General features: G+C 44.7%; 1 protein-coding gene and 1 long non-coding RNA gene across 16 annotated transcripts in view; one reads left to right on the forward strand and one right to left on the reverse strand.

Annotated features, from left to right (window-relative positions):
- Nucleotides 1-24,563, reverse strand: part of NCOR1 (nuclear receptor corepressor 1) — a 160,179-nt gene that overhangs the window by 15,515 nt on the left and 120,101 nt on the right. For 7 of the 14 annotated variants that reach the window (XM_047090004.1, XM_047089998.1, XM_047089997.1 and 4 more), the window contains 16 exons: nucleotides 23,740-23,910; nucleotides 22,855-23,015; nucleotides 19,250-19,370; nucleotides 19,048-19,149; nucleotides 18,614-18,714; nucleotides 16,248-16,416; nucleotides 14,211-14,351; nucleotides 12,839-12,922; nucleotides 12,096-12,352; nucleotides 11,385-11,745; nucleotides 8,869-9,096; nucleotides 6,185-6,394; nucleotides 5,557-5,706; nucleotides 5,118-5,225; nucleotides 2,051-2,216; nucleotides 1,377-1,870 (listed from right to left, as the gene is read on the reverse strand). In XM_047090004.1, coding sequence (XP_046945960.1) covers nucleotides 1,377-1,870; nucleotides 2,051-2,216; nucleotides 5,118-5,225; nucleotides 5,557-5,706; nucleotides 6,185-6,394; nucleotides 8,869-9,096; nucleotides 11,385-11,745; nucleotides 12,096-12,352; nucleotides 12,839-12,922; nucleotides 14,211-14,351; nucleotides 16,248-16,416; nucleotides 18,614-18,714; nucleotides 19,048-19,149; nucleotides 19,250-19,370; nucleotides 22,855-23,015; nucleotides 23,740-23,910 — 3,024 coding nt within the window. The remainder of the gene's footprint in view (nucleotides 1-1,376; nucleotides 1,871-2,050; nucleotides 2,217-5,117; nucleotides 5,226-5,556; nucleotides 5,707-6,184; nucleotides 6,395-8,868; nucleotides 9,097-11,384; nucleotides 11,746-12,095; nucleotides 12,353-12,838; nucleotides 12,923-14,210; nucleotides 14,352-16,247; nucleotides 16,417-18,613; nucleotides 18,715-19,047; nucleotides 19,150-19,249; nucleotides 19,371-22,854; nucleotides 23,016-23,739; nucleotides 23,911-24,563) is intronic. The other 7 variants (XM_047090006.1, XM_047090003.1, XM_047089996.1 and 4 more) reach the window with 6 other exon arrangements.
- Nucleotides 14,672-24,563, forward strand: part of LOC124519632 (uncharacterized) — a 34,530-nt gene continuing 24,638 nt past the window's right edge. For both annotated transcript variants that reach the window (XR_006964157.1, XR_006964156.1), the window contains exon 1: nucleotides 14,672-14,852. This is a non-coding gene — a long non-coding RNA (uncharacterized LOC124519632). The remainder of the gene's footprint in view (nucleotides 14,853-24,563) is intronic.

The raw sequence follows: 24,563 nt of genomic DNA on the forward strand, positions 1-24,563 counted from the left end.
ATCTTCAGACCTTCTGAAGGCCAGACTCCTCGAGCAAGGTCTGCTCTGTCATGCCACCTGAAAAGAGGGGCTACCCAGCGACTAGCGAACCATGTGCCACGGCTTTCAGTAAGCCACAGGCTGGATCCCGGTCCTGGAACCACAGATCTTCCCCAGGGAGCAAGTTTCTGCACGTGCAATACCAATTTTGCAGATCTTCATAATCCCAGGCTAACAGAAGTTTCCTGTCTATACAACAGACTATCCAGCTGCCCCCTTCTCCCCAAAAACCTCAGCCGTGGGGCAGATTTTTACCCAAACAAATTATAATTAGGCACGGGGTAAAAAGAATTACACGTCGCATGCTGGTGCACACGAAATCTCCAACTCTGTTCAGTTTCGTTAATGGAAACAGCAGAGACAGGACTGCGTGTGGTTAAGTTACGGCAAGCATTAGCTGACAATCGCTTAAATACCTGCTGCTTCCTTCAGGAATTCCATACAGAATTTAGGCAGCTGTTAACAATAAATTCAAAGTAACTCTTCCAGCATCTCACTGTAGATTTGTGAACCCTTACAGACTTAGAGGGTAGATGTCAAAACGACGAACCAGATTTGATCAAAATCCAACCGGCAGGGAGGGGGTGGGGGATGGGGGAAATCGGTGACAAGGACCAAGAGCACACTAATCGTGAGGCACACGGAGTAACCGTACAGAAGCGTTGCATCGCTACATCGCACGCCTGAAGCTAACAGAACGCTGTATGTTTACACCGGAATTAAAAGTTAAAAGAAACACATGAGAACAATTTTAGAAAACGAGCACAGAATATGAGGCTATGCGTAAAGGAGGAATAAAAATGACCAATAAATATGTGAAAAAAGTTGTTTGTAAATCCGACTTGCAAGACAGATGTGATGTAAATACCAATTACCAGTAAGACGGTGGTGTCGCTTTTTAAAACTTTGTATCTCAGCAAAAGGATACAAGAGGCTGTGGGGTACCGACTTGAATACCGAACCACATCCTAGAAGACGCCCCTGAAGGGTCCCCCCCTGAAGGGGCCTTCGTAGCACAGAGCTTGACGACACATCTGTCATCTTTCAGATGCCTGAAAATGTTAGTGAGCTCTGTCCTACTTCCCAGCTTTACCTTTCCAAAGGCACGGGGTTCTCATGGAAAACACCTGGACAGGCATACTTCAGAAGCTGAAGTTGAAATAAACACGACAGACAGCAGGACAGACATTTTGCACCTGTAAACCCACCAAACCCTTTCATGACAATTATGAGCAAGGTCAGGATTTTCCTTATACCGTATAGCTCTGCTTTACCTAGAGAAGAAAGTAATTCTTTACTCAGATATCACATTGCAAAACTCAGATGAAGATACATACAGCTACTAGAAGAGTCTGAACTTTGAGAGCCACGTTCCCTCGCATCCTTGTCCGAGGCAATTTGCCGGGTGATGATCACGTCTATGAAGTTAGCTGCGGTAATGGTAGTCTTCCCTCGGGTCCTTAGCTCTTCCTCATATCTGGATTTTGGAGGAGGCCCTTTATCTTTCCCAGCCTCTGAATAAACTACCGAAGAGTGAGGCTGGGGCTTGCCACTTGGAAAGGCGGCCGAGGTGTACAGACACTGAACAGATCTCTTCTCCGCCTCCAGGCTTTTCTGCTCTAGCTGCTGCTGTTCACTAACTGCGGCTGACCTGCTTCTCAAAGTTTCTTCTAACCTGGAAGCTTCATGCTTACTCTCTTTCGTTTTGGAAACCTCCATCTGGGGGGCAGAGGCTGCGGCATCCACGAGGGCGGCCAGGGCGTCCGCAGCGGTGCTGTAGCGGGAGGCCGGCAGGCCCTGGCTTATCGACGGGCCCCCGGCGGGCAGCGGCCTGCGAACAGAAGCAAACCACACACAGCTCCGTGAAGGGCGGGCTCTACCGGGGGCGCGCTGGGGAGGCGGCGGGGTCCACCGCACACCAAGACGTGTCGGGCGGCCACCGATCTAAAAGTGCGCGGTACGCAAGAGACCGTCTGTTTGTCCTTGGTCCGAACGTGTCCGGGAGACTCACATGATTCGCAGCTGAGCGCTTGGATCCAAAGGTGTGATTACACTGGTTCCGTTGGTTCCCTGGAAAACGCTGGGTCTCTGCTGCAACATGGGCTCCTGAGCTCTCACTGAAGGGGACGGGGAGCGGACATACCCGTGGCTGCCAGGTCGGCCCGGCTGTTCGGAGCCTGTGAAGGCCAAAAAAATAAAATAAAACAAAGAAGAGGGAAGGGAAGACAAGCCCCGAGGAAGAACCTAGAGACGGCCACATTTAGGGACCGTTCCTTTCTTAGTTATTCCTGACAAGAGAAAACGTTAAGAAACTTGATGGCCCGCCTTTTGGCCTTGCTCATGTTCCACACGAGTTTCTCAATAAAGATGTAATAAAACCACGCTCGTAGCTCGAGAGAAAAACATCCACTCTCATTTACTGGCGCTTTCATTTCTGTGATTCCTGACAGAAACAAAAATGACACCAACAGTGAAGTACAGTTGATCCTTGAACAACAGGGATTTGAACTGCACCGGGCCACCTACCTGTGGATTTTTTTCTTTTTTTAAATACAGTACAGTACCGTAACTGTGTTTTCTCTTATCATTTTCTCATCAATTTCTGTTCTCTAGCTCACTTTATTGTAAGGACATATATATGAGACATGCATACAAAATATGGGTAATCAACTATTTATGTTAGCGGTAAGGTTTCCAGGCAATAAATAGTAGGCGACTGGCAGTTTGGGGGGAGTCAAAGTTATACTTGGATTTTCCCCCCTGCGTGGGGGTCAGCACCCCTCACCTGAGTACAGGGTCAGCTGTGCTAATACAAATCGGGGGCACCTGGGTGGCTCAGTTCAGCATCTGACACTTGATTTCGGCTCAGGTCATGAGCTCGCGGTTTGTGAGATCGAGCCCCTAGTCGGATTCTGAGGTGACAGCCATTAAGCCTCCCTGGGATTCTCTCTCTCTGCCCCTCCAGCATCTGTGCGCGCGTGCGCTCTCGCTCTCTCGCTCTCAAAACAAATAAACGTTAACAAAAATCAGGTAAGCTCATCTCTCAGAGTTTTCCTCAAACTCCGGTGTGTTTACCGTTTCCAAACTCCCATTCAGCGCTGCCGTCTAAACATCGTGACGAGGACGGCACACGTGATGAGAGCTGCCACCACCCCAGGGTCTGAGGAGGGTTCATTCAGCCACAGCTCTCCCCACTCCGCTCCGCGCCTCGCCGCTCGGTGCTCCCCGGGGACACTTTCTCTCTGTGGACACATGATCACTCACTCCGCCCGCCCCCAAATCAGCTCCGCTCAGCACCTCCTCCAGCAGCTGAGCTGCTTTTGTTCCCTTGTCCTCAGCTCTCCCTGAACAAAGCCACAACTTGGACTCTGCCGCACGACGCACGACTCGCTGGGAAGAGCTCGCTGGGAAGAGCTCGGACTCCCTCGCTCTTCACTCCCTTCTGCGCCTCCTCCTTCTCCGCCCAGAGAGGCGCCGGCAGTTTTACCGTGTGTCCCTGTCCCCACAGCAGGTACCGCCCGGCCGCACCTCTTCAGCAATTTTCTCCCTTCCAACCATACATCGGCTTCCACCAGCACTTCTATATTCCTAGGAGAGGGCCTGCTATTTAAATTTCTGTATCTTGGCCAAGACTGTTCCTATTTACGCTGCCACCTGATGACGCACGAGAGTCGGCGTTTCTTTAGTCACACCGACACAGAATACTCACAAACCGTTCAAGTGTCTGGTGGGAGAAATGGTGTCTATCGTCTCGAGTCTGCATGTTATCCGTTAGTGGGATCACGAGCATTTTCAAAATCTAGTTCCTACCGCAGTGACGCTTTAATTAAATGCGTTTCACGTTTGTATGTGGGCAGTGTAGGATCGGTACTCGGGTGCTACCTCGCTATGCGTTACAGCACTTCCTGTGGTCAGACGCAGTGATTCCCGCCTATCTGCGGACAGCAGACCGCAGCTACAGGTCTTTAGGCTTTGCAAGCGCGGAACTATTCAAGATAAATCCTCAGGAATGACGTCACGGAGTCGAGTACGAGGACCGGCTTTGGACCCCCACTCTATACTGCCGCCACTTTGATTTTAAGGGTCTGTTCCCCACGACCAGGAGTGTGCCCTCTGGTTCCACACCGCCCTCTCTGACCAGCCCCGCGTCGGGAACATCCCTCCCCGTAACCTCCAAGGACGGACCGGATCCTCTCCCCGCACGCTTGCCGCCTGGAGAGCTCAGCCGAGCCAGAGTCTCAACACTTACGGGGGACTCCCGGGTCACCAAGTCCAAGCCGTCCGTTGTCCTAAGTGCCAGATCTGTCTACCCGGCAACACGGACATGGGACGTGGTTTCATTTCACTGATGGAGCCCAACGCAAGAAGACAGATATGCCACAGATAAGAACGTCCCAGAGACGCATCAAAGCGTGTCCCGTGGTAAAACCCCTCTGCTCTTCACTTTCGTTAATCCCTCCCTATCTTACGTGAGGGCCGATCTTATTTCTCATCTCTTCCTCACCGGCTGCGTCCATTTACTGCCGAGTCCTTCCCGTTCGCCTCAAAGGCATTCTTCCCAAGCAGTTCCTTTCTGGCCTCTCCCAGTGCCAAACATCTCAAGCCGTTGTGAGCGACCGTCGCGGCCTTGCTATTCTGGTGACAGCACGTGCCCCCCTCCGGGGTCCTAATCCACCTCAAGCCCCTCCTATGTCCGTGCCCCCTCGTGTCACCTGCCTCCCTGCCGAATGGCAGCACCTGTCATCTCCAAGTGCCAGCCCTCGTTCTAACTGTATTTCCACTCTTCCTCCAAGTCCAGCTCGACGAGTCCGGCTTCAATGAGCCCCGCGCCCAGTGTCTTCACACAGCGTCTTCGTAGCCAACTGCTGGGGGCCAGATCCAAATGATGCCTTCCTCGTGAAAACGTCACCTTCCTGTTCCAAATTCACGTCTGCACCATTTAAACCTCGATGGCGCTCTCACCTGTCCTTCACTTACGGCCTGAAATCACTTTCTGTCTCAGGATCCCCGTGTGTGAGATGACCTCGGCATCCCCACGGCAGGAGCGGGTGCGGAATGAACAAAGCCACGCCACTCACCCGACCGCAGGTAGAGGTCCGAGGACGCCGCGGCTATCCGCTCCCGCTCCTTCTCGCGCTCCCGCTCCCGCTCCGCACTCGCGGCCGCTGCAAGGTGCGTTGAGTGTCCTGTAAAACACGCGAAGTCCGCCACTTCAAGACAAACACATCAACCTGTCAGGTACAAACAACGTGTAAAGTCTCAAGTGGCTGAAAGGTTTCCAAAACGCTCCAAACTCCACGTGTGGGAAGGTTAAGAGTTTTGGATGACAACTAAAGCCCAACACAAGCTTTTAGGATGTTTCTAGAGTATCTGGCGACAGAACGGCATAGTAGAACTATTACTAAATATTAAGTGAAAGACCAAATGGGGAACAACTGCCCGAAATGCCTTCAAAGGCCGTGCTGTCAACACGGTGGTCGGGGGGGGGGGGGGGGGGGGAAGGCCGCAGACTCTCACCTGGAGACATAGAAGCAGAGTTGTATGGCCTGGGGGGGAACGTAATCTGTGTACCAGGAATATAAGTGATTCTGTCCATGGGTGGAGTACTTGTTCCCCCTGGATGAGGCACTAAAATTGCTGGAGGCATATTGGTCAGGTCAATGATTCCTGCTCAAAAGACAAATACGATAAAATTATGTCAAGTATCAGTCTTTCTAAAGATACAGAACTGTATGTGGCTATTTTATATGGTTTATCTCTATAACCCAGCGATACTTTGTTATACGGTATAAATAAAAATGGCCCAGATCATCATCACTTTGTAAGGCCGTCTTTAAGTCTACAGAAGGCCATGAAATACTGTGCCCCATACCAGTAACCTAAAAGCACGAACAGATTACAGAGGGAGGCAGCAAACTGAAAAAACAATGATTTCAAACACCCAGCTCAATGACTTCATTTAGTTAGTTCAGTGTTCACCAAAACACCCCGTCTGACACATTTCTTCATCTGCCTTCAAGGCCTAAAAGCTACACGGCCAAGGATATGGCTGCCTCTTCATTCTTTCCATCATTCATTCAATAAATACTCATTGATACTCAGTACACATAACGCACTCGTGAAACCGAAACGCAAAGACACACACCCCTCGTTGCCGGGTACGGGAGACCCAGCTGCTGCTCCCGTGGGGAGAGGCCTCTGGCCACATCTGGGCGCAGGTTCACCTGCATCTGCTGTGAGGTAATGTAATCATTGAGGATTGTCTGTCTCGTGTTCTCCATCGCGTAAAGCTGATACTGACTCGGGTAAGCTGGGGTTGGTGAGAGCTGTCTCTGAAACAGGTAAGCAGCAGCTGCTGGCGGAGAGAACAAGAGAAAGGTGTTCAGCTGACTGAGTCCACATGAGGTTCCTTTGCCGAACATCACCCACAGAAAGAGGCGGGGCTCTCGCTCTCCAGCTAAAATGCGCGTGCAGCCCTTATTCGGCGTGGGTAGGAACGGAACAGGGATTAAGGGAGATTCGTTTTAGACCCCGACACATCAGCAGTATGAATATACGCATTCTAAAGTCAGATGTGAAAGGGGCGTCTGGGTGGCCCAGTCGGCTGAGTGTCCGACTTCCACTCAGGTCATGATCTCGCGGTCCGTGAGTTCGAGCCCCGCGTTGGGCTCTGTGCTGACAGCTCAGAGTCTGGAGCCTGCTTCAGACTATGTGTCTACTTTGCACTTTGCCCCTCGCCTGCTTGTACTCTGTCTCTCTGTCTCTCTCTCCCAACATTAAACATTAAAAAAAAACCTTTTTAATTATAAATAAATCAAATCAGATGTGATGGAAAAGGGGGAGAAACTAGACACAATAGGAGTATGAACCTGTTTACCAAGTAGAACAGGAGCTAAAAAACTTCTCCACTAGTTTCACTTTCCATCTTTGCCATGTAACTTTTATTTTTCACCTAAGTCTCAAGGGCTGCATTTGAGAAATTATTTTTGTAGTGCCAGTCATTCAACACAACCGAACAGAAATATATGTGAACACACTTTCCTGGGGCTGAAGAGGATTAGTCCACAAGCATTTAATTAATCCATGTGTTTAGAGCAGAGAACGGCAAACTTAAAGGCCGGATGGCAAATATATTAGGTTTTGTGGACCATATGGTCTGTTCCACCTACTCAACTTTCCCACTGTAGCTGCACAGAGAAAATGAAAGCACCCACAGACAAAGCATCAACAAATAACTGCCTGTGTTCTAATAAAACTTTATTTACACAAACAAACAGGCAGCAGCAGGATTTAGCCCCCTGGCCATAGTCTGACTAGCCTAGGTCAGAGCATGACACGAGATGCTAGGAAGGGGCAGGTATGTGTGGTAAAAAGTAGAAGGAAAAGTCTCTATGCTCAAAATATTTAGAATTCAGCTCCAGCTCAAAAATAACCAGTAAATAAAACTGCTACAAAGTACAGGACTATGGTACCACTCCATGAAGGTATAAACCTTCAACGTTGTCTGAAAACTTGAGTGAACTATTTTACATATACACGTTCTCCCCAGAAAAACAAATAACCAGTTTTCTGGAATGTTTGCCTCCCCTTTCTTCACCCGGAACTCCCAGCCGGGTGATTCTGTCAGTGGAATCTGTGGGAGCTCCTGTCTCAATTCTGGAAGACAGTCCCTGAAGAATTAAATGTAGGCTCCTCTGAAACTTAGTGTTCTCAAGTGACAAACGACCTGATGGCACTGATACAACCCTCAGAAGGTACAATATTTTCTACAGGCACCTCGCTACTAGAAAGTGAAACTAACACTTAGAAATCCTGGCATACTGGTAATGAACACCTCTTCTCTAAGGACCACAGTAAAACAAAGGTGGTCTGTGTCCCAATTTCAACCTGAAGGATGTGACAAGCGAGCAATTTAGGAGAGAGGAGAGGATGAGCAGAAAACACATTTGAGGCAGGGTCGGTGGGCGAGGGGAGCGGGCACCGGGGGCGGGGAGGACAGGGGGCAGCTGGCCCAGCAGGTGCATCAGGACAGCCACCGACACACTGACAGGGCTCCTTTCCCTCAGTAGAGCACATGACCCTGAGCCCAGCACAGACTGCTCGCTAGAAAACCGACGGACTCCTGCACCTACATGAGGGATGTTCACCCACAGCCAGAGGCCGTCTGTCTGTTCCAAAGTTCCTTCCTGCCGTACCTGCCACTGTGATTACGTAACTTGATGAAAGAATCTGGAGGTTGTTGAGGGAAGAACAAAAAGTGGTTTCTCTGGAAACTAAGTCAACTGCTTTGGAAAGACTCAAGACAGAAGCTGAATCACGTATGGACAAGATAATTTTAAAAGACAAAAAAAAAAAAAATCTGAAAGGATTCTGTAGTGCGATTCAAGTGGTTTTAAATTCCAGCTTCACTTAAAAAAGCAAACATGGAAATGTGAGTATCGTTTATGTAGCAAAGAAAAGGGTGCAGTTTCATCGGTGGACCCTGGCCCGAGATCAGAATTCTGGTGAATGAATGTCTATACGGTGAATTCAAATGTTTAAGGTATGCCTGTGTCATTTAAAAACAATCCTTCACATGGGCCCACCTTTTCAATCAGCTTAACCAAATGCCATACTCTTTGTTTCTGTTCTGTAACGGGTGCCGGTACTCCTTCGTTTCGGGATTTCAGAACTGGTAACATGGGGGTGTGGAGTGTGTGAAAGGTCAGTGAGCTGCACACTAACAATGTACGCAACAGTCTGCGTATTATACTTTAATAAACGGAGCTTAAAAAGTCGTACAGGTACATCGTTTCTTCGCCAAACGTCCTCACCACACGCTGTGCTTACCAGGATCCAGAGCCCTGTGAAACGGCATGGCGGGATCCAAATGCGTGGGAAGGTGGCTCCGATAAACCTCTCCCGGGGTGCTGCCCCTGTGATGGGGATCAAAAGGGCTGTGGCTTACTACCGGGTCCACCCCAGGCACCGGAGACTTCGCCGGTATACTTTCCCTCTGGGTAGGGGTCAGTGTCGATTTTCTTTCATGATTGGTAGACTTGCTAGAAGAGATGGTAACTGGAAAAAAAAAAAAAAAAAAAAGGCAACCCCACGACTTCTTAAGAAAACTTGTGAAGTAGGATTATACAGTTGACCCTTGAACAATGCAAGGTTAGAGGCGCCAAGCGCCCCAGCCCCCTGCAACAGTCCACAATTCATACATAACGTTAGACTCCCCATAAACTAACAGCCTACTATACTATTGGCTGGAAGCCTCACTGGTAACATAAACAGTTGATCAGCACATCATCTTATGTGTTATATGTATTATGCCCTATATTCTTACAATACGGTAAGCTAGAGAAAAGAAAATGTTAAGAAAATTCTAAGAGAGAGATACATTTACAGAGAGCACTGTATTTGCTCAAACAAAATAAATCCACCTAAGTGGACCCACGCGGCTCAAACCCGTGTTGTTCAAGGGTCAGCTGTATTTCTCCATTTCTCACCCAGTCAAATACAGACGATATTTATATTTTTATCTGCTTCCACCAAACATTTAATAGTTAATCTTACGCAAATGGGAAGAACTAGTAGAAGCTTTTGAGATTTGGAGACCACCGCCTTTTGGATCACAGCACCAGCATTTTATCACCTAATATTAAGATTAAAAATGAAGTTCAACACTCCTCTTTAAGTCCCATTATAAATGATTTTTGTGTTCTGTATGACTCTAACATTGCAAATTCTTTTCGACCCCACACGTACGTATATCAACTCACAACCCCCTCTCTGCCTGCGTCACCCAGCCTCCCTGCGGCCCACTAGTCCTGAAGTTATACTATTTTTCCTTGCTCTCTACTTCCACAAAGACTTTCTTACAAGCTCACCAGTATCAACCACCTCCCTCCTTCAGCCTCTTCTTTTTAAACAATAGTATTCAGAGGTTGGATTATGCCCCTGATGCTTACCATATGCCAACACGTAGTGGCCATCACCCTCAACTGTTTTTAATTATTGTTGCAAAACACACAGAACATACAATGTACCATTACACTGAGTGTATCAGTGGCATTGATCAGTCCTTACCACCATCTAATTATTAAATATATTTTGATATTATCAACTTAGCCATGATTACACAAACCTGCCTGACGACACCAAGAAATCATGGTGGTTTATTACGTCCCCTTCTGAGCCCCAGCTTGCTCAAACATAGAGTGCCTTCTCCCTCGGAATGGGTGGCGGGGGGGGGGGGTGGGGGGGGTGGAATTCTCCATCAAAACTGGGCCCAAGGCTCTGCATTCACCGTCCTACTGCCCAGCAGACTCTTCCCTCTTCTCTTCTCCTCCTCCCACTGCAAAAGCACTTCACCTCGACAGCTCTCACAGTGTCCAGCCAGGATCTTGCCCATGAGCCCTCAATAAATACGTATTGCAATAAAGCTTAAAATGATGAGTGAGGGGGCACCTGGGTGGCGCAGTCAGTTAAGCATCCGACTTCAGCCAGGTCACGATCTCGCGGTCCGTGAGTTCGAGCCCCGCGTCAGGCTCTGGGCTGATGGCTCGGAGCCTGGAGCCTGTTTCCGATTCTGTGTCTCCCTCTCTCTCTGCCCCTCCCCCGTTCATGCTCTGTCTCTCTCTGTCCCAAAAATAAATAAACATTGAAAAAAAAAATTTTTTTTAAATGATGAGTGAGGATATTGCTAAGGTCCGCAGATCGTTTCAGGGACCGCCTGGTAAAAATCAATGCCTCTTCCCTTACTCATGTACCCGCTGGCAGCAGAAAGCCCAAGAGGCATGGAGTTACAGTGACAACAGTAACAATACCGGCAACGACAACAGTTTGCGTTTATCGAGTCCTTCATACATGCCAAGTACTACTCATTCTTTCCTTTTAAAGGTCTTCAGACACATTAGTTCACTTGGCCTTCACAACAGTCCAGGAAGGGAAGCCTTAATGTTACGTTAAGTTACGTAACCGATACAAGTCCGTGCAGGAAGAAGAACCTTAATTCGAGGCTAGGCAGTCTTGCTCTGTGGCCTAAGCTTTCAACTGCCATGCCAGACTGCCGCGGAGCAGTTGTCAACACTGACTTCCAGAAAACCTTGTAGGTCCACTCTGAAAACGTACTTATTCCAGAGCATTTCTGGACTCCAGCATACCGTGCACATGATTAAAGTATTAGATATCTTACCTGCAATTATATCACCTTTTCACCTGGTAGCCTTCCCTACAGCCCTCGCATCCAGCACAACCTACAGATCTCGTCACAATCGAAAGCTAACACTTCAGCATTTACTATCTGCCAGAGGTTTGGGGAACGCGAATAAAAATGAGCAGACAAGGACAGAAGAGTAACGCACCATCCGAAGTTCTGTTCATCATAGGCGAGCCTCTGGACATGGTGCTCTGATAACTCACAGGCGTCCGCCGGGCACTGCTGTCGTCGTAGATCCCTGGGCTCAGTTGTGCTTTGGGAGCTTCATGAAGTGTTGACCTAAGAACTGAGGGGCCAGAGCTTACCACCGATGTATGTCGGGAACGCACTGGCTCGCCTGCCTTCACATCCTCATATTTCCCCCGTTCTACCACTTTGATGTTCTCTGGCACAATTTCCAGTGGAGGCATTCCACGGGGTAGTTTGTTAGGCCCCGTGATTAAAGACTTGACGTTGTGTTTGATGGCAGATTGACCTGAGTTGCTGTCAAACTTTATCGGTGTACCCTAAAGGAAACAAACGGCACAGGTAGCCCAAGGCAGCTGAAGACTCCTCCATCCCATGTCAGTACGGCCCACGGCAACCACAGTTTGTTCTGGTGACCCTTACTGTCTGTGTGGATGTCTCTGTCACAGGCTCACCGATCCAGAGCTATGCGCCTTCTCGCGACACACACTCCACAATACACACACGAGAAAACGAATGATAAAGCATACGTAAACCTTTCACGTTTACCTCCAAGACATCAGACCTCACGAGAACTACTTATGATTATTAAGTCGTGCTTTTTAAAATGCTCCATGAATATCACAGTCTGAAGCGGAATGGCTGACAGAAAGAACCCTGTTCCAGTTACCTGGGAGATGGAACCCTCAATGATTGGCCTTGTGCTCTGGACCACCTCTGGAGTTTTACGGCTTTCCTGAGTTAAAATATCTTGCCGTGGAATCTCATGAATGGAACGCCCCATTTCTTTGATGGTGGTAATACCATCATATGGTTTTCCTTTGGTAATGGCGCCTTCAAATGCTCGTATGGGAGGACTCTCCCTTTTAATCTGTTTCGGATATTTTAGACCATCTTCAAAGCTTTCGGTGGTTGCTCTTGGTGTGCCTTCAAGAAAAAATTAAAGAAAAAATACTTGTTAAAATAATGCCAATGGTCGCATAACAATGCCACTGAGCTGTACGCTTAAAAACTGTTAAAATGGTAAATGTTGTTACGTACATTTTACCGTTATTGAAAAAATTTAATACCTTATCATCTGGCAGTTTCTAATCAATTTTCTGTTTACAACACATCCTTAAATATTCATAAGTCATCATTTTATGGGCGTTGTTCAAGATTTAATACATTTGTTTATCACATTCAGAGAATGGTTCTTACATAAGAAAAATGTCTCTCTACTCAAAAGATTAGGCAACTATCATTTTCAAATAAACTATGTAGCCCAGAAACAGAAGAGCTGACATCAAGTATCTAATATTTCAAAAGGGAAAATACTTGCAAAGCAGGTTTCATGCGCTGCACATTAATGTCAAAGTACTTTGCCAATGAGGCCATCATGAATAAAAAAGCCAAAACAAGCAAAGAGTTTACCCTGCATTATGGAACCAGACAGCACAGTCCTTTCTTTGAGGTCAGAATGAGGGCTCCCCCTGGGTAATGCTCGGCATATCAGCCCTTTCAAAGCAAGAAAGCAATTCAAGCATTAAACACGATGTGTATTTCAATTTTCACATACTTTATACTGACCACAGAGTATAGACTTTTTGCTAAAAGCTTTATGGAGAGAGATCATCTTAAATTTGTGAGCTATTCAGAGGGTATCATGGAAGAAAAAAAAAAAAAGTTGGACATCATTTGTTCCTTTGTAAATGTTCTCCGAAATAGAAAATAACCACAGAAGACATCTATTATAAATCAAAAAGGAAAGAAAGACACTTCCAAAGCTAAATGCAAAATCCCAATGCTTCTTTCTCCAGGCGAGAGGGCACAGAGAGTCTGAGGACCACTGTCTAGCTCTGAACTAGACCTCTGAGAAAGGGAAACATGAAAGATGGGCACCTCATACACAGGCAACATACATGAACGAAAATATGCAAATCAAAATGAAAGAGCTATAAATAACCTCTTAAAAAGCTTCACATCATATCAGAAAAAAATTGGCTCAAGGACTGGAAATAATCACATGCATTTACCCTAAAAGGAAGGAAAGTGAGGTTTTTTGTTTTTTAATTTTTTAACATAGAATCCAGCTCTTAGAAAATTGCACAGGACTTCTAAGATTGAAGAATCCTTACCCTGTTTTTAGTATTTCACCTAGAATAACATGAAACACTCGAGGCAGGTTAAGATTTAAAGAAAGTCAGCCATTAACAAAATAAAACACAGCTATCACGTATCATGCACATCCTGTACGGTCAGCACAAGGCTGGACACCCATCTCCAATCCTCACACAATGGTAACTACAATCCCTTTAGAAGATGAAACTCGTGAGGAGAAATTCATCAGGAAAGGGTGCAGCTGAAATTCAAATACACGTCTTTGTTCTATGACACGACTTTAACTGCCTCACAATAAAAACAAAGTTATCAGAATGAATTTTACATTTTTCAATTCACTTAACCCTAGCAGGAATAATCTTCAAATTGCATGAGCACATGATATGACAATGATGTTTAATTTTACTCCCTTCCACTGTCACGTACCTGAGGTATATGTAGATATGAATATAAATTTAAACATATTAATAAGCATCATATTAATAAAGTATTAATTATATATTATATACTTTACTGTGTTTATATTATTACTATGATAACATTAATGTAGGTTTCATTTATATGTTAATATGAATAGAAATCTCAGGTAGAAATAACAGACTGAATACAACCTAACCCAGCCATGCAAATTTGCTGTACAAAATTAAATGTATCTAGAATAAATGTTCTGGAAACAACATTTTACCCTCTAGTGGTGCTGACACAGGAGACTCCCTCATTGACAACCCTTGCTTTAGATTTCCTTCCACTGATTCATAGCTTCTTTTTAAACTGATTTCATGAGCTGTTCTTGGACTCCTTGTCCCTTCTCGGGCATTCTTAATATCTGTAGAATATAGAAACAAGAATTGCTCAGCGCCCAAGACCTCTTCTACAGCAAATCATTTATCTTAGTTTCATAGTCTATCTTATAAAAATAATGACATAAAAACTAGTCGACTTACGACATACTGCTATGTATGTGGATGATATTTATGAAAATTTTCTTCATTAATTCAAATATATTTGAGTGCCAGGCATAAGCTAGGCTTGCAGAGAAGGTGACCAAATTAAGCCCCTCCCCTCATGAAACTCACCCAATCGTGGCAGGTGCAGATAAAGTACTAGGGAACTGCTGTAGAGTGCAGTCAGGACTATGAAAAGAGTGGCGCAACGTCCTGTAAGAACAGTGTGGGTGAACCCAACACTTAAAAGGCTCGGATGAGGCTGCCTAGAAGTCATGTGCAAGCTGAGAACTAAAGGACAAGTAGGAGGTGCTTCAGGTGAGAGGTAAAGGGAACAGGAGGTGGTACAGGCCAAGGGAACAGTGAGCACACAGACCCCCAAGGTGAGACACGGTGGGACCGTCGCTGGTGTGGGGGTCGGGGCTGGAGCGAGAGTACGTGGCAGGCAGAGCAAAGCAGGTAAGGGAGGAGGTGGGAAGGGAACGGCCTGAGAGAGGAGCTGACAGCAGGTGGTAGAGGGGGGATGAAGCCAAAGGAAGGGGCGTACGATGACTTTAAAGCAATGAAGAGTCAAGGAGGAAGTGACGTGATACGGTTCTGAACATGGGCTACGACGAAAGGTGGGGAGATCAGTGAGGCGGCTGCCGAGTTGTCCGGGTGAAAGATGATGGTGGCAGTGGGGAATACAGAGCAATGGATGGATTCCAGAGAATTCAGAAAAGAAAACGGAAACAACTTAGGACTGACTGGAGGGGGGAAGAGAAGGAAGTGTCAAGGATGACATCCAGACTTCTGGTTTAGGCAATGTCCGTTAATTTCTTCCTCCAGAAGCAAAATGTAAATCAGTGTATGCCAGAAATGTTAACACAAGAAAGGAGGAAGGAAATAAGAAAGTTACCATGTGTTCTACATCAGTCACTGTTGCTGGCATACCTTATGTCGCTGTATTCAAAGAGAAAGATAAAGCATGACTAAGGACTACTCGGTTCACAAAAAAGTTGCAAATGGGAACGCAAATCCAGTCCCTCGCTTGGCTGTGATACCATAACTGAATCACTGTTGTAACGTTAATGAGAAAATATAACCTAAGAATACATCTAAAGAAAATGGTGACACACACACAGACATTAAACTAGTTTTATTTAAGTAGAATTTAAATTCAATGCCCTTTCCAGGATTATCAGACTAGTATCTACTCCCTAATTTTTTTTTTTTTTTTTTTTAAGTTTTCAAGTTGAGACAGAGAACGCAAGTGAGGGAGGGAGGGGCAGAGTGAGACAGAGGGGGAGAGAGAATCCCAGAAAGGCTCCACTGTCAGCATGGAGCCTGATGAAGGGCTCGACCCTACGGACTGTGAGATCATGACCTGAGCCCAAGTCAAGAGTCGGACGCTCAACCGACTGAGCCACCTAGGCGCTCCTACTCCCTAATTCTTAATGCATAAAAGAGATCTTTAAGATAAAAGTGATTCTACTACAGTGAAACAAAGAGTATTTTCTTAGGCTAAATCATCTGGCCACAGGTGATGTTAGCTACCACTGACAGAACCACTTACTATGGGCTCTACGTGGTTTATCACTTTTCATTGACGGTCTCCATCGGAGTTAAATTTTCACAAAAGTTCCATGAGAAGGCACTACTGTTAACCCCTTTTACAGAGATTAAACTTGGGCTCAGGAAGGAAAACTAACTCCCCAAAGCAAGTAGGTGGGGAACCAGAGTCCATGTTTTAGTCATACGTTACAGTTCTGGCTTCAGAGTACAGACGACATACTTACTGTCATATGATAAGATGTGTCCACTTTTGCCTTCATAAATAACATGACCTTTTGATGCAGCTTCCTCTCTGCCCTTCTCAGGGCTGTTCTCTTCAATGGGCATTCTAGAAATGGATCCCTTCACCAGAGCCTCAGCTGGTATGCCAGCCTGTGACAGAGCTGGGGTACCCTGCCATCGAATCAAACATAAACACTCGGATTTAGAGGAAATGCGAGATACTCAGAAAACTTAACCTACCACACTGAGAGACCAAACCGTATCTACAAAGAGGGTCAAAGACACAAGAGGACCAGACATTAAGTTTGTATAAACATTAAGAAACACTGTACCTTTTTGTCCTTGAACCCTGCCATACAAAACAGGTATATATGAGTCAAATCAGCTTTCTTACCCACCTTGAGGTCAAACCTCTTAATGCCCAGGGGGGGTAAAAAACCTGTCTTAAGACCCAAAATCATGCAAATGTAATACTTTTTTTTTCAAAATGTCTAATAAAAAAGAGGTAATAAACTAAGTTTTAAATTTAGAGTCCACAACTTGCTCTCACATTGTCGTAAGAGAAAAAGAACCTGCAGTTCCCAAACCGTGTGCCTTCTTCTGGTCACCAATGGGGGACGTGGGGGGCAGGAATGACAAAGCTCAGATGCCTCCATTCTGTGATGTGGATTCAGTTTAGGCCACATCATCTGAACTTTCACCATAATTTAGTAGTCCTCTTCTAGGGTGCCTATGGCCGTGGTTCTTTCTAAGCCTTCCTTAAAGCAGTAAACCCTTCCCTTTCTAGCAAAATCACTCATGGCACCTAATGTGTAGAACACTTTATAAAAGTGAGCTGCTTGGGTTGAAATGAGAGTGGCAGGCCCAGACCCAGCCCACTCCCACATTAAGTGTCCCCAAAACTCTAGTGAGGACAATCTGAAACCACATGCTTAGAGCAGGAAGAAAGACAAGAACAAAACATCTACTTGTATGGCCATTTAACGAGCCTGGGAGTAAACATCTGAAAATCCTTAACGCCTACTTCGGAAGTGCTCATGCCATGTGCGCAGACTGGTTTGAAAATAAACAGAGAACAGCCTAGCCTCATTCGATCCAGTTCATTCTGTCCTCCTACCCACAGCATGGTTACCAGAGTGAAAATGACCAAGAAGAGATAATAATATACATAAGCCATTTATTTCTCTTCTCCGCTACTGAAGTGTTTGCTTATTCTGAAAACTAATCTCAAGGGGATGTATATTTTGGTCAAATTTAGAAGGAGAGATGAGAAGAGTTAATATGTAACTTTCTAGATCACTATGCCACATACTCCATAAACCACGTCTCAGAAAGGAGTCACTGGTGAATCTTGTTAAAATGGAGACGCTAATTCAATATCTGAAGAGGGGACTAAAATTTCTGCGTTATTCTAACAAGCTCCCAGGAGGTGCTGACGCTCTAGGGCACAGACTACCCTGGGTCAGCAGGGTCCTAAGGTGTGGTTCTCGACTGGACATCCAGCAGAATCACTGCAGGGCTGGAAACACAGACTGCTGGGCGCCGCCCCCACAGATGAGACTTCATTTACATGCCTAACAACTTCCTGGGTCCCACTAATGCTGCTGGCCTGGGGACCACACTTTTAACAACCACTGTCCTAGGGAACAAGGACAAAAGACAAGGAAGAAGAACAGAATAGAAATCCTGTAACAGGTTCAATGTGCAAAAAAATCTGTTTACAATCATTTCCCAAAATAGAATTTTCCCTTCCCAGATCTACAAGAATAAAGAGGCTAATGTCTGTTACACTTCAAACTAACATCTAATGGAGGAAAAGAGAGACCTTTCCCTAATGAAAGTTGGCAACTTATTTAACCTAAAATTGGAAGAAGATACTTGACTTGTGATGCTTTTATCAACATCATCCATATCTCCCGGGTTAGCATTAGACTCTAGCAAGGCGGCTTATAGGCTGGGACTGTAGGACCTTCTTTTTCACAGGGGGCAAAGGCGAGCAAATAATTTATAATGATTTTCTTCTCCATTTCTATTTAAGCTCAACACATGGTAAAAGCTTTGCCAGGAAGACAGTAAGAACTACATCAATCAGAACTTGTTTCTTCTGCCCGTTTGCAAATAACTGACCTTTTCAAATGACCTGCAGAATAGAGAATATAGCTTGTGGTCAAAACGATTACATTAATGTCTTTCTGCAGACAGTTTTATAGATTTGGGTTTATTACCACTGAGATCCAGTCCCATAATCCAGAACAACAAACAACTTAATCACAAAACTATACTGCTGTAACAGCCAGAGCTCTTGAAACCGGACTTCTAGTTTTCTCATTAGCTCTTGTCCAGGATTTCAGGCATGATCACAACTAACCTGAGTGATGGAGCCCCGCAGGGATGGGATGCCTTCCAGGGAAATTTTGCTGGTTGGAGTCCCCCGAGTTATACTTCCTTCTTGAATGGCTCCTGGAGTACCTGAAGAAAACCAAAATTATTAGCAACTTAACCTTCTGCCACTGCAAACAAACACACACCAGTCCCTACTTGGAGGAGGGCTGAGAGGACACAGCAGTACGAAAAGAACAGCTGTGTTTTACTGAAATGCACTTTTAAAATTATAGTGCAATTATTAAAGAGGATTACTAAAATATGGAATTTCACAGTTTTAAATTATTTTTATACAGAAAGAAAAATTTAGAATGTACAGGTTCTAACTTAAAACCCCATAGTTAAACCGTATTAGTGACTTCCTTTAATAAATTTATTGGGAAGAAAAGTTTAACATTTCTGCCAAACAGCATATTTTACCTCTGACCACTCCTTCGTGTTGTGCCCTGACCAATAAACCTTCAGGCTGGGAGTTCTGGCTTCGGGGAGAAAATTCCTCCTGCTTGATGTAGGGCACAGTAGCTATGGACCAAAGCAAGAGACACACATGAAGAGATCAAGGGCTGAATTACCGAGTGTGATGCTACAAATGCAGGAACATTATGAGTATTTACTCACTGACCTGATTTGGCAGATTCCTGTTGCCGTGGCAATCCGAGAGAGATAGAACCCACTGAGGGCTTAGCTGTTTCTTGAGTGTAGGAAGTCTGATTATGAGAAGTCAAATAAGTGCCAGGTGTTCCCTAAAAATAATTTTAAAAGACTAAAATAACATTGTCTTTTCACAAGGTCAACAATAAATTTAATGCTCGTGTTTCTGTTTATAAAAATTTACACCCCCACTGCCCCAAGTTAAGAACAGGTATTTGCAAAGCAAGAGAATCCTTATCATGGATTGCTTACATTAAAAATACTTTTTTTAATTTTTTTTTTAATGTTTTATTTATTTTTGAGACAGAGAGAGACAGAGCATGAACGGGGGAGGGGCAGAGAGAGAGGGAGACACAGAATCGGAAGCAGGCTCCAGGCTCTGAGCCGTCAGCCCAGAACCCGACGCGGGGCTCGAACTCATGGACCGTGAGATCGTGACCTGAGCTGAAGTCGGACACCCAACCGACTGAACCACCCAGGCGCCCCTAAAAATATTTTTAAAAGGAGCAAGATAGGACTTCTGAAATCACCATAAATTTCATGTAAATAATTTATTGTTAACAAATTACATAAATAAAGCACTTTACACTCGAAACGTAAGCTACTATTATGCCTCTTAAAAATGCTACAGGACACTGACATCAGTGAAAACCAAGAGTAAGGACTTTGGAAAACTCTCCTCCACAAAGGCAACCAGTAAAAATTATGAAACAACAACAACAACTTTTAATCTGAAAATTACCAAAGGGTTGTGGAAATCTGGGTGCATGTGTTCAAGAAAACCAGCAGAATCTAAGTAAGAACAGTGGGTTTCGTGGCATCTGAACTTGTTCTATTTCATCTCATATACTCCCGGCCAAGCTCGGTGGCGGCAGTGAAAATCAACAACCCTCAATCATGGTGAAAACCATCAGCCTGGCAGCCACTGGAGGGGAAAGAACAGGGCTGGGCTCCCGAAAAGCCTCATTCCCAGATAACTGTCATTATTCCTTCTGGTTCTCTGGAAGACCCATTTGCAAGGCTGTCTTTATTTGACCTGACTATGGTGGGGAAGGAGGTGCACGCTTGTCAAAAACTATCAGAGTCAAATGACTGAAATTCTTCACTGCCTGGGGCAGTAGATAACCAAGAAGGCAAATGAGAGGCTAACCAAACACCTTTAAGGGAAAAGCCAAGGAATGAGATGTTTAAAGGGGATCTGAAAAACTCCAACGTATTCCTAACAATCTAGGAGGCCATGTGCATGTGCAAGGTTGTGCAGATGCCTAGGAAAGACCTGAGAAGGCCCTGAATTCTCAACTCTGGCTGACCTCAAAGCTCTGTGGAAGCAGGAAGAGAAGACTAAGGCAGGGTTGTCAGGTACCAGGCTGAATGTCGAAGGCATGCCCCAACACACACACAGAGCTACTCAGTCAAGACTGGGACGCTTACTGATTCTAGGCACTGAAGTCTGTCCAGCAATTAGCTGGCCACCAGGTGAACCAAACAGTGACTTCAATGGCCACACAGGTCACAAGAATACAGACTTTACAGAGTTAGTTCAGAAAAGTCACAAAGCAAATACCAACACACACAGCAACAACAGCAAACCCTAGGGAGAGAGGAAAATCCATTTTCCACAGTTGCCACATTCTGTTATGTAAAATATCCAGTTTTTAACCAAAATTTACAAGAAACAAGAAAGTATGACCCACACATGAAAACATAAAATACGTTACAAATAATTAACTGAAAATAAATCTAACAAAACCTCTACAGTGAAAACTATGAAATACTGTTGAGAGAAATTAAAGACCTAAAATATGGAAAGATAAACATGTTCATGGATTAGAAGATTCAATATTCTCAAGATCTTCATATGTATCCAAAAATAATCTATAGGTTTAAGGCAACCCCTGCCATAATCCCAGCAGAATTTTTTGTCAAAGCAGGTGCCAAAGTCACAGAGAAGAGGCAGAGCAATCTTGAAAAATAAAAGCCCTTACAAGGACTCATAGCACATGATTTCAGGACTTATAAAGAAAGCTACAACAATCACAACAAAATTTCAAATTTCTGCTCATCAAAACATATCAGTAAGACACAAAAGCCACAAAGAAGAGAAAAAAACTTTCTAACAGAGACCTTTCATCCACAACATATAAAGAACTTCTACAATCTACTAACCAAAAATCCCAATAAAAACAGATAGTAAGACAGTCACTTCACAATCAGATGCATAAATGACCAATAAATATACGAGAAAGTGCTCAACATCTTTGTTTTCAGGGAAATGCAAACTGGAGCCACCATCAAATGTTACATACCCACTAATAAAACCAAGATAAAAAAGACTGCCAACAGCAAAGCAACGTGAAGGCTTATGTGTTGGGGGTAGTGGTGTAAAACTGGAGACCCACTCTGGAAAATTATAAAGTAAAACATAACATATATTCAGCAATTCCACTCTCAGGGGAGTATACAAGAGAAATGAAAACATTCTATCTATAAAGAGCCCAGTATAATGTTTGTATCAGCTTTATTCACTGTAGCCCAAAACAAGAAATAGCTCACGCTTCCATTAACAAGAAAATGGGTAAACAAACCAGTATGTTCATACAATGTAGTATTATTTGGCAAAAAAAAAAAAAAACTACTGATGACACAAAACCCTGGATGAATCCCTAAAGCCGTTATGCTATGTTAAATAAGACACAGAAGAGTACACACTGTGTGAGTCCATTTACATGAAGTTCTAGAAAAGGCAAAACTAATCTGTGCCAGTAGAAAGCAAAACTAGGATTGCTTCAGGCCGAAAGGGCGTGAGAAAACTTTCTGGAGTGATGAAATGGTTCTATAACCTGACAGGGGTGTGGTCACTGCTGGTCCTGCACATGAGTCAACACTTTACAACAATTAAGAGAAGACCACATTTGGAGCACCTGTGTGGCTCAGTCGGCTGAGGGTCCAACTTTAGCTCAGGTCCTGATCTCACGGTTTGTGAGTTTGAGCCCCACCTCAGGCTCTGTGTTGACAGCATGGAGCATGGAGCCTGCTTCATATTCTGTGTCTCCCTCTCTGTCTCTCTGTCCTTCCCCTGCTCACGCTATGTCTCCCTCTGTCTCTCTCTCTCTCTCTCTCTCTCTCTCTCAAAAATAAACATTAAAAAATTAAAAAAAAAAAAAAAAGATAACACCGTATTAAAAAAAAAAAAAAAAAAAAGTAACACCAGGAAAAAAGAAAGATACAGTGGCCAAAGTCAGAATGAACTGGTATTTAGAGCCTTTGTAATAGTTGGTCAACACATATCTGAGTACTTGAAAAGATTCCTCTGAAGAGACTCCTCTTTCATCTACGCTACACTCAACTTCAGGGCACAGAAGTGCCTCGCAGAAGTTAAACCAGACAGTGTGCCAAGGCCACTCACTCTGTACACCCAACGCACACAAGCTTCCGGAGCGTGGCACGGAGTACGATGACCGCCATATTTTCTGGTCATGGCCTCTTCGTATATAGGTTTTCATTTAAGACTCTGGCAAATGAGTGACAGAAAGCAATCCTCAACAGAAATCTCCTGAGGAGAGAAGACGTTTTTACCTGCGAGATGGAGCCTCCCAGGATGAAAGAGGGTTTTTCGGAAGCCACGGTGGTTTTAGATGATGGAATAAGTGGAGGAGGTGGCCTCGTGGGTCGAGTTGTCGGAAGCCGAACCGCTTCGGGGAGGTTGGTTATCACTTGATGTGGAGCAGGCTGCAGGACTTTTAAAAGGAAGAAAAAGATGATTTAAAACAGTCCATTTCGTAGTTTGCAACACCCCACCTATCTCAGTCATTCCTGAATTTTTAAATCACAAATTGGATTTGGAGTGCAAGATGAGGCTGAAGATGAGCATTTCTATTTTAAATTTCTCTTTCACTTGAATTAAAGCCGTATACACATTCAGGTCACACATGGTATTTGGGAGGCTGAAATATTCAACTCCCTGTCAAACCGGAGCTTGCAAGCTGATGTTCATTTCAACCTACTTCTGCTTAGCATCGGCAAATGGCAATCTTTAATAATCCTCTCTCTCTCTCTCCATCGCTCTTTGGACCTGCTTCTTACGAGCAGCTGATGCGGCAACTAGGGAGAACATACAGACGCAACTGACAACCAGCTGTATGTCCCCTTTTGCATCCTGCAGAATTTGAGCAACATTCACGGATTCTGGCTCTCACAGACTCGGGAATCTCTTACGGTGGGGGAGGGGATCTCAAGATTTTTCAAAAGTACAAGTACTCGTAACAGAAAAGCCAGTCAATGTCACAGTGGACACAAACTTCCCAGCGGCCCCGGTAAATCTCAACTGAATACAAGTGACGATGGGATGTAGAGAAACCAGAAGGTACTCTTGAAACGGGAAGGGCATGTCCTGGAAACCACCCATGTGTAGCACCGGTAGGTAGATGGCCAGCAGCCACTGCACAGAGGAACGATATTTACCTGGCGGGACACTATAGCGGGCTGCACTCATAGGCTGTGGAGCGGCTTTACTGACTTCTCTCGGAGAGAGCCTACACGGTGATGCTGACCTTGCTGCGGTACTGTGCATCTGTGCTTCCTGTTCTAGGGCACGTGTGACCTCAGCATAGGGCATATAGGCGACTGATTTTCCTATGAAAGTTAAAGTTATCAAAATAAGGGAAGAACCCCAAACGAAAATAGTTAAGTGTGAAAGGACCAAGCCCACACCATCCAGGGGCAGATCCGACTATATACTAATAAATTAAAATCTAAAATTCCTGGGGGGAATCCACCCATACAGAGGTTACATCTGTGTATGCACCGTCACTAGGACCCTAATAAAATCCTCAAAAATTCAGTTATGATTTTTCCCTTTAAAAGACAAAGTACTTCCTTTTCTCCTCAGTAGGAAAACTAGCGTTTCCACATGCAATAAGGATCACAACAGGCAAACCTCAGATTATCCGGCCATTCTGTGAATTCAAGTCTTGCTTGACTTAGATCTCTGAGAATTTCAACTCTTTTATTTAGCCTGTTGAAACCCACCACTTAACAGTCAGAAAAATAAACATGATTAAGAAATGGAAGAAGCCTTTCAAAGGGTACAGATCAAACTAATCCAAAAAACCTACACCAGTTTATAAAACTATGAATTGTGCTATAATAATGCTAATAAAAATCATATGATTTACCGCTACATTAAGCATTACAAAAAACTTTAAGCATTTAAATGGGTACATCAGATATGCAGTCACATTAATATTTAAAAATACACATAATAATATATAACTTTTTTCTTTTTT

The sequence above is a fragment of the Lynx rufus genome, unplaced genomic scaffold (genome assembly GCF_022079265.1).
Source record: "Lynx rufus isolate CCGP_SWC_20201006 ecotype Redwood Valley unplaced genomic scaffold, mLynRuf1.p SCAF_28, whole genome shotgun sequence".
In the NCBI taxonomy this organism is placed as follows: Eukaryota; Metazoa; Chordata; class Mammalia; order Carnivora; family Felidae; genus Lynx; species Lynx rufus.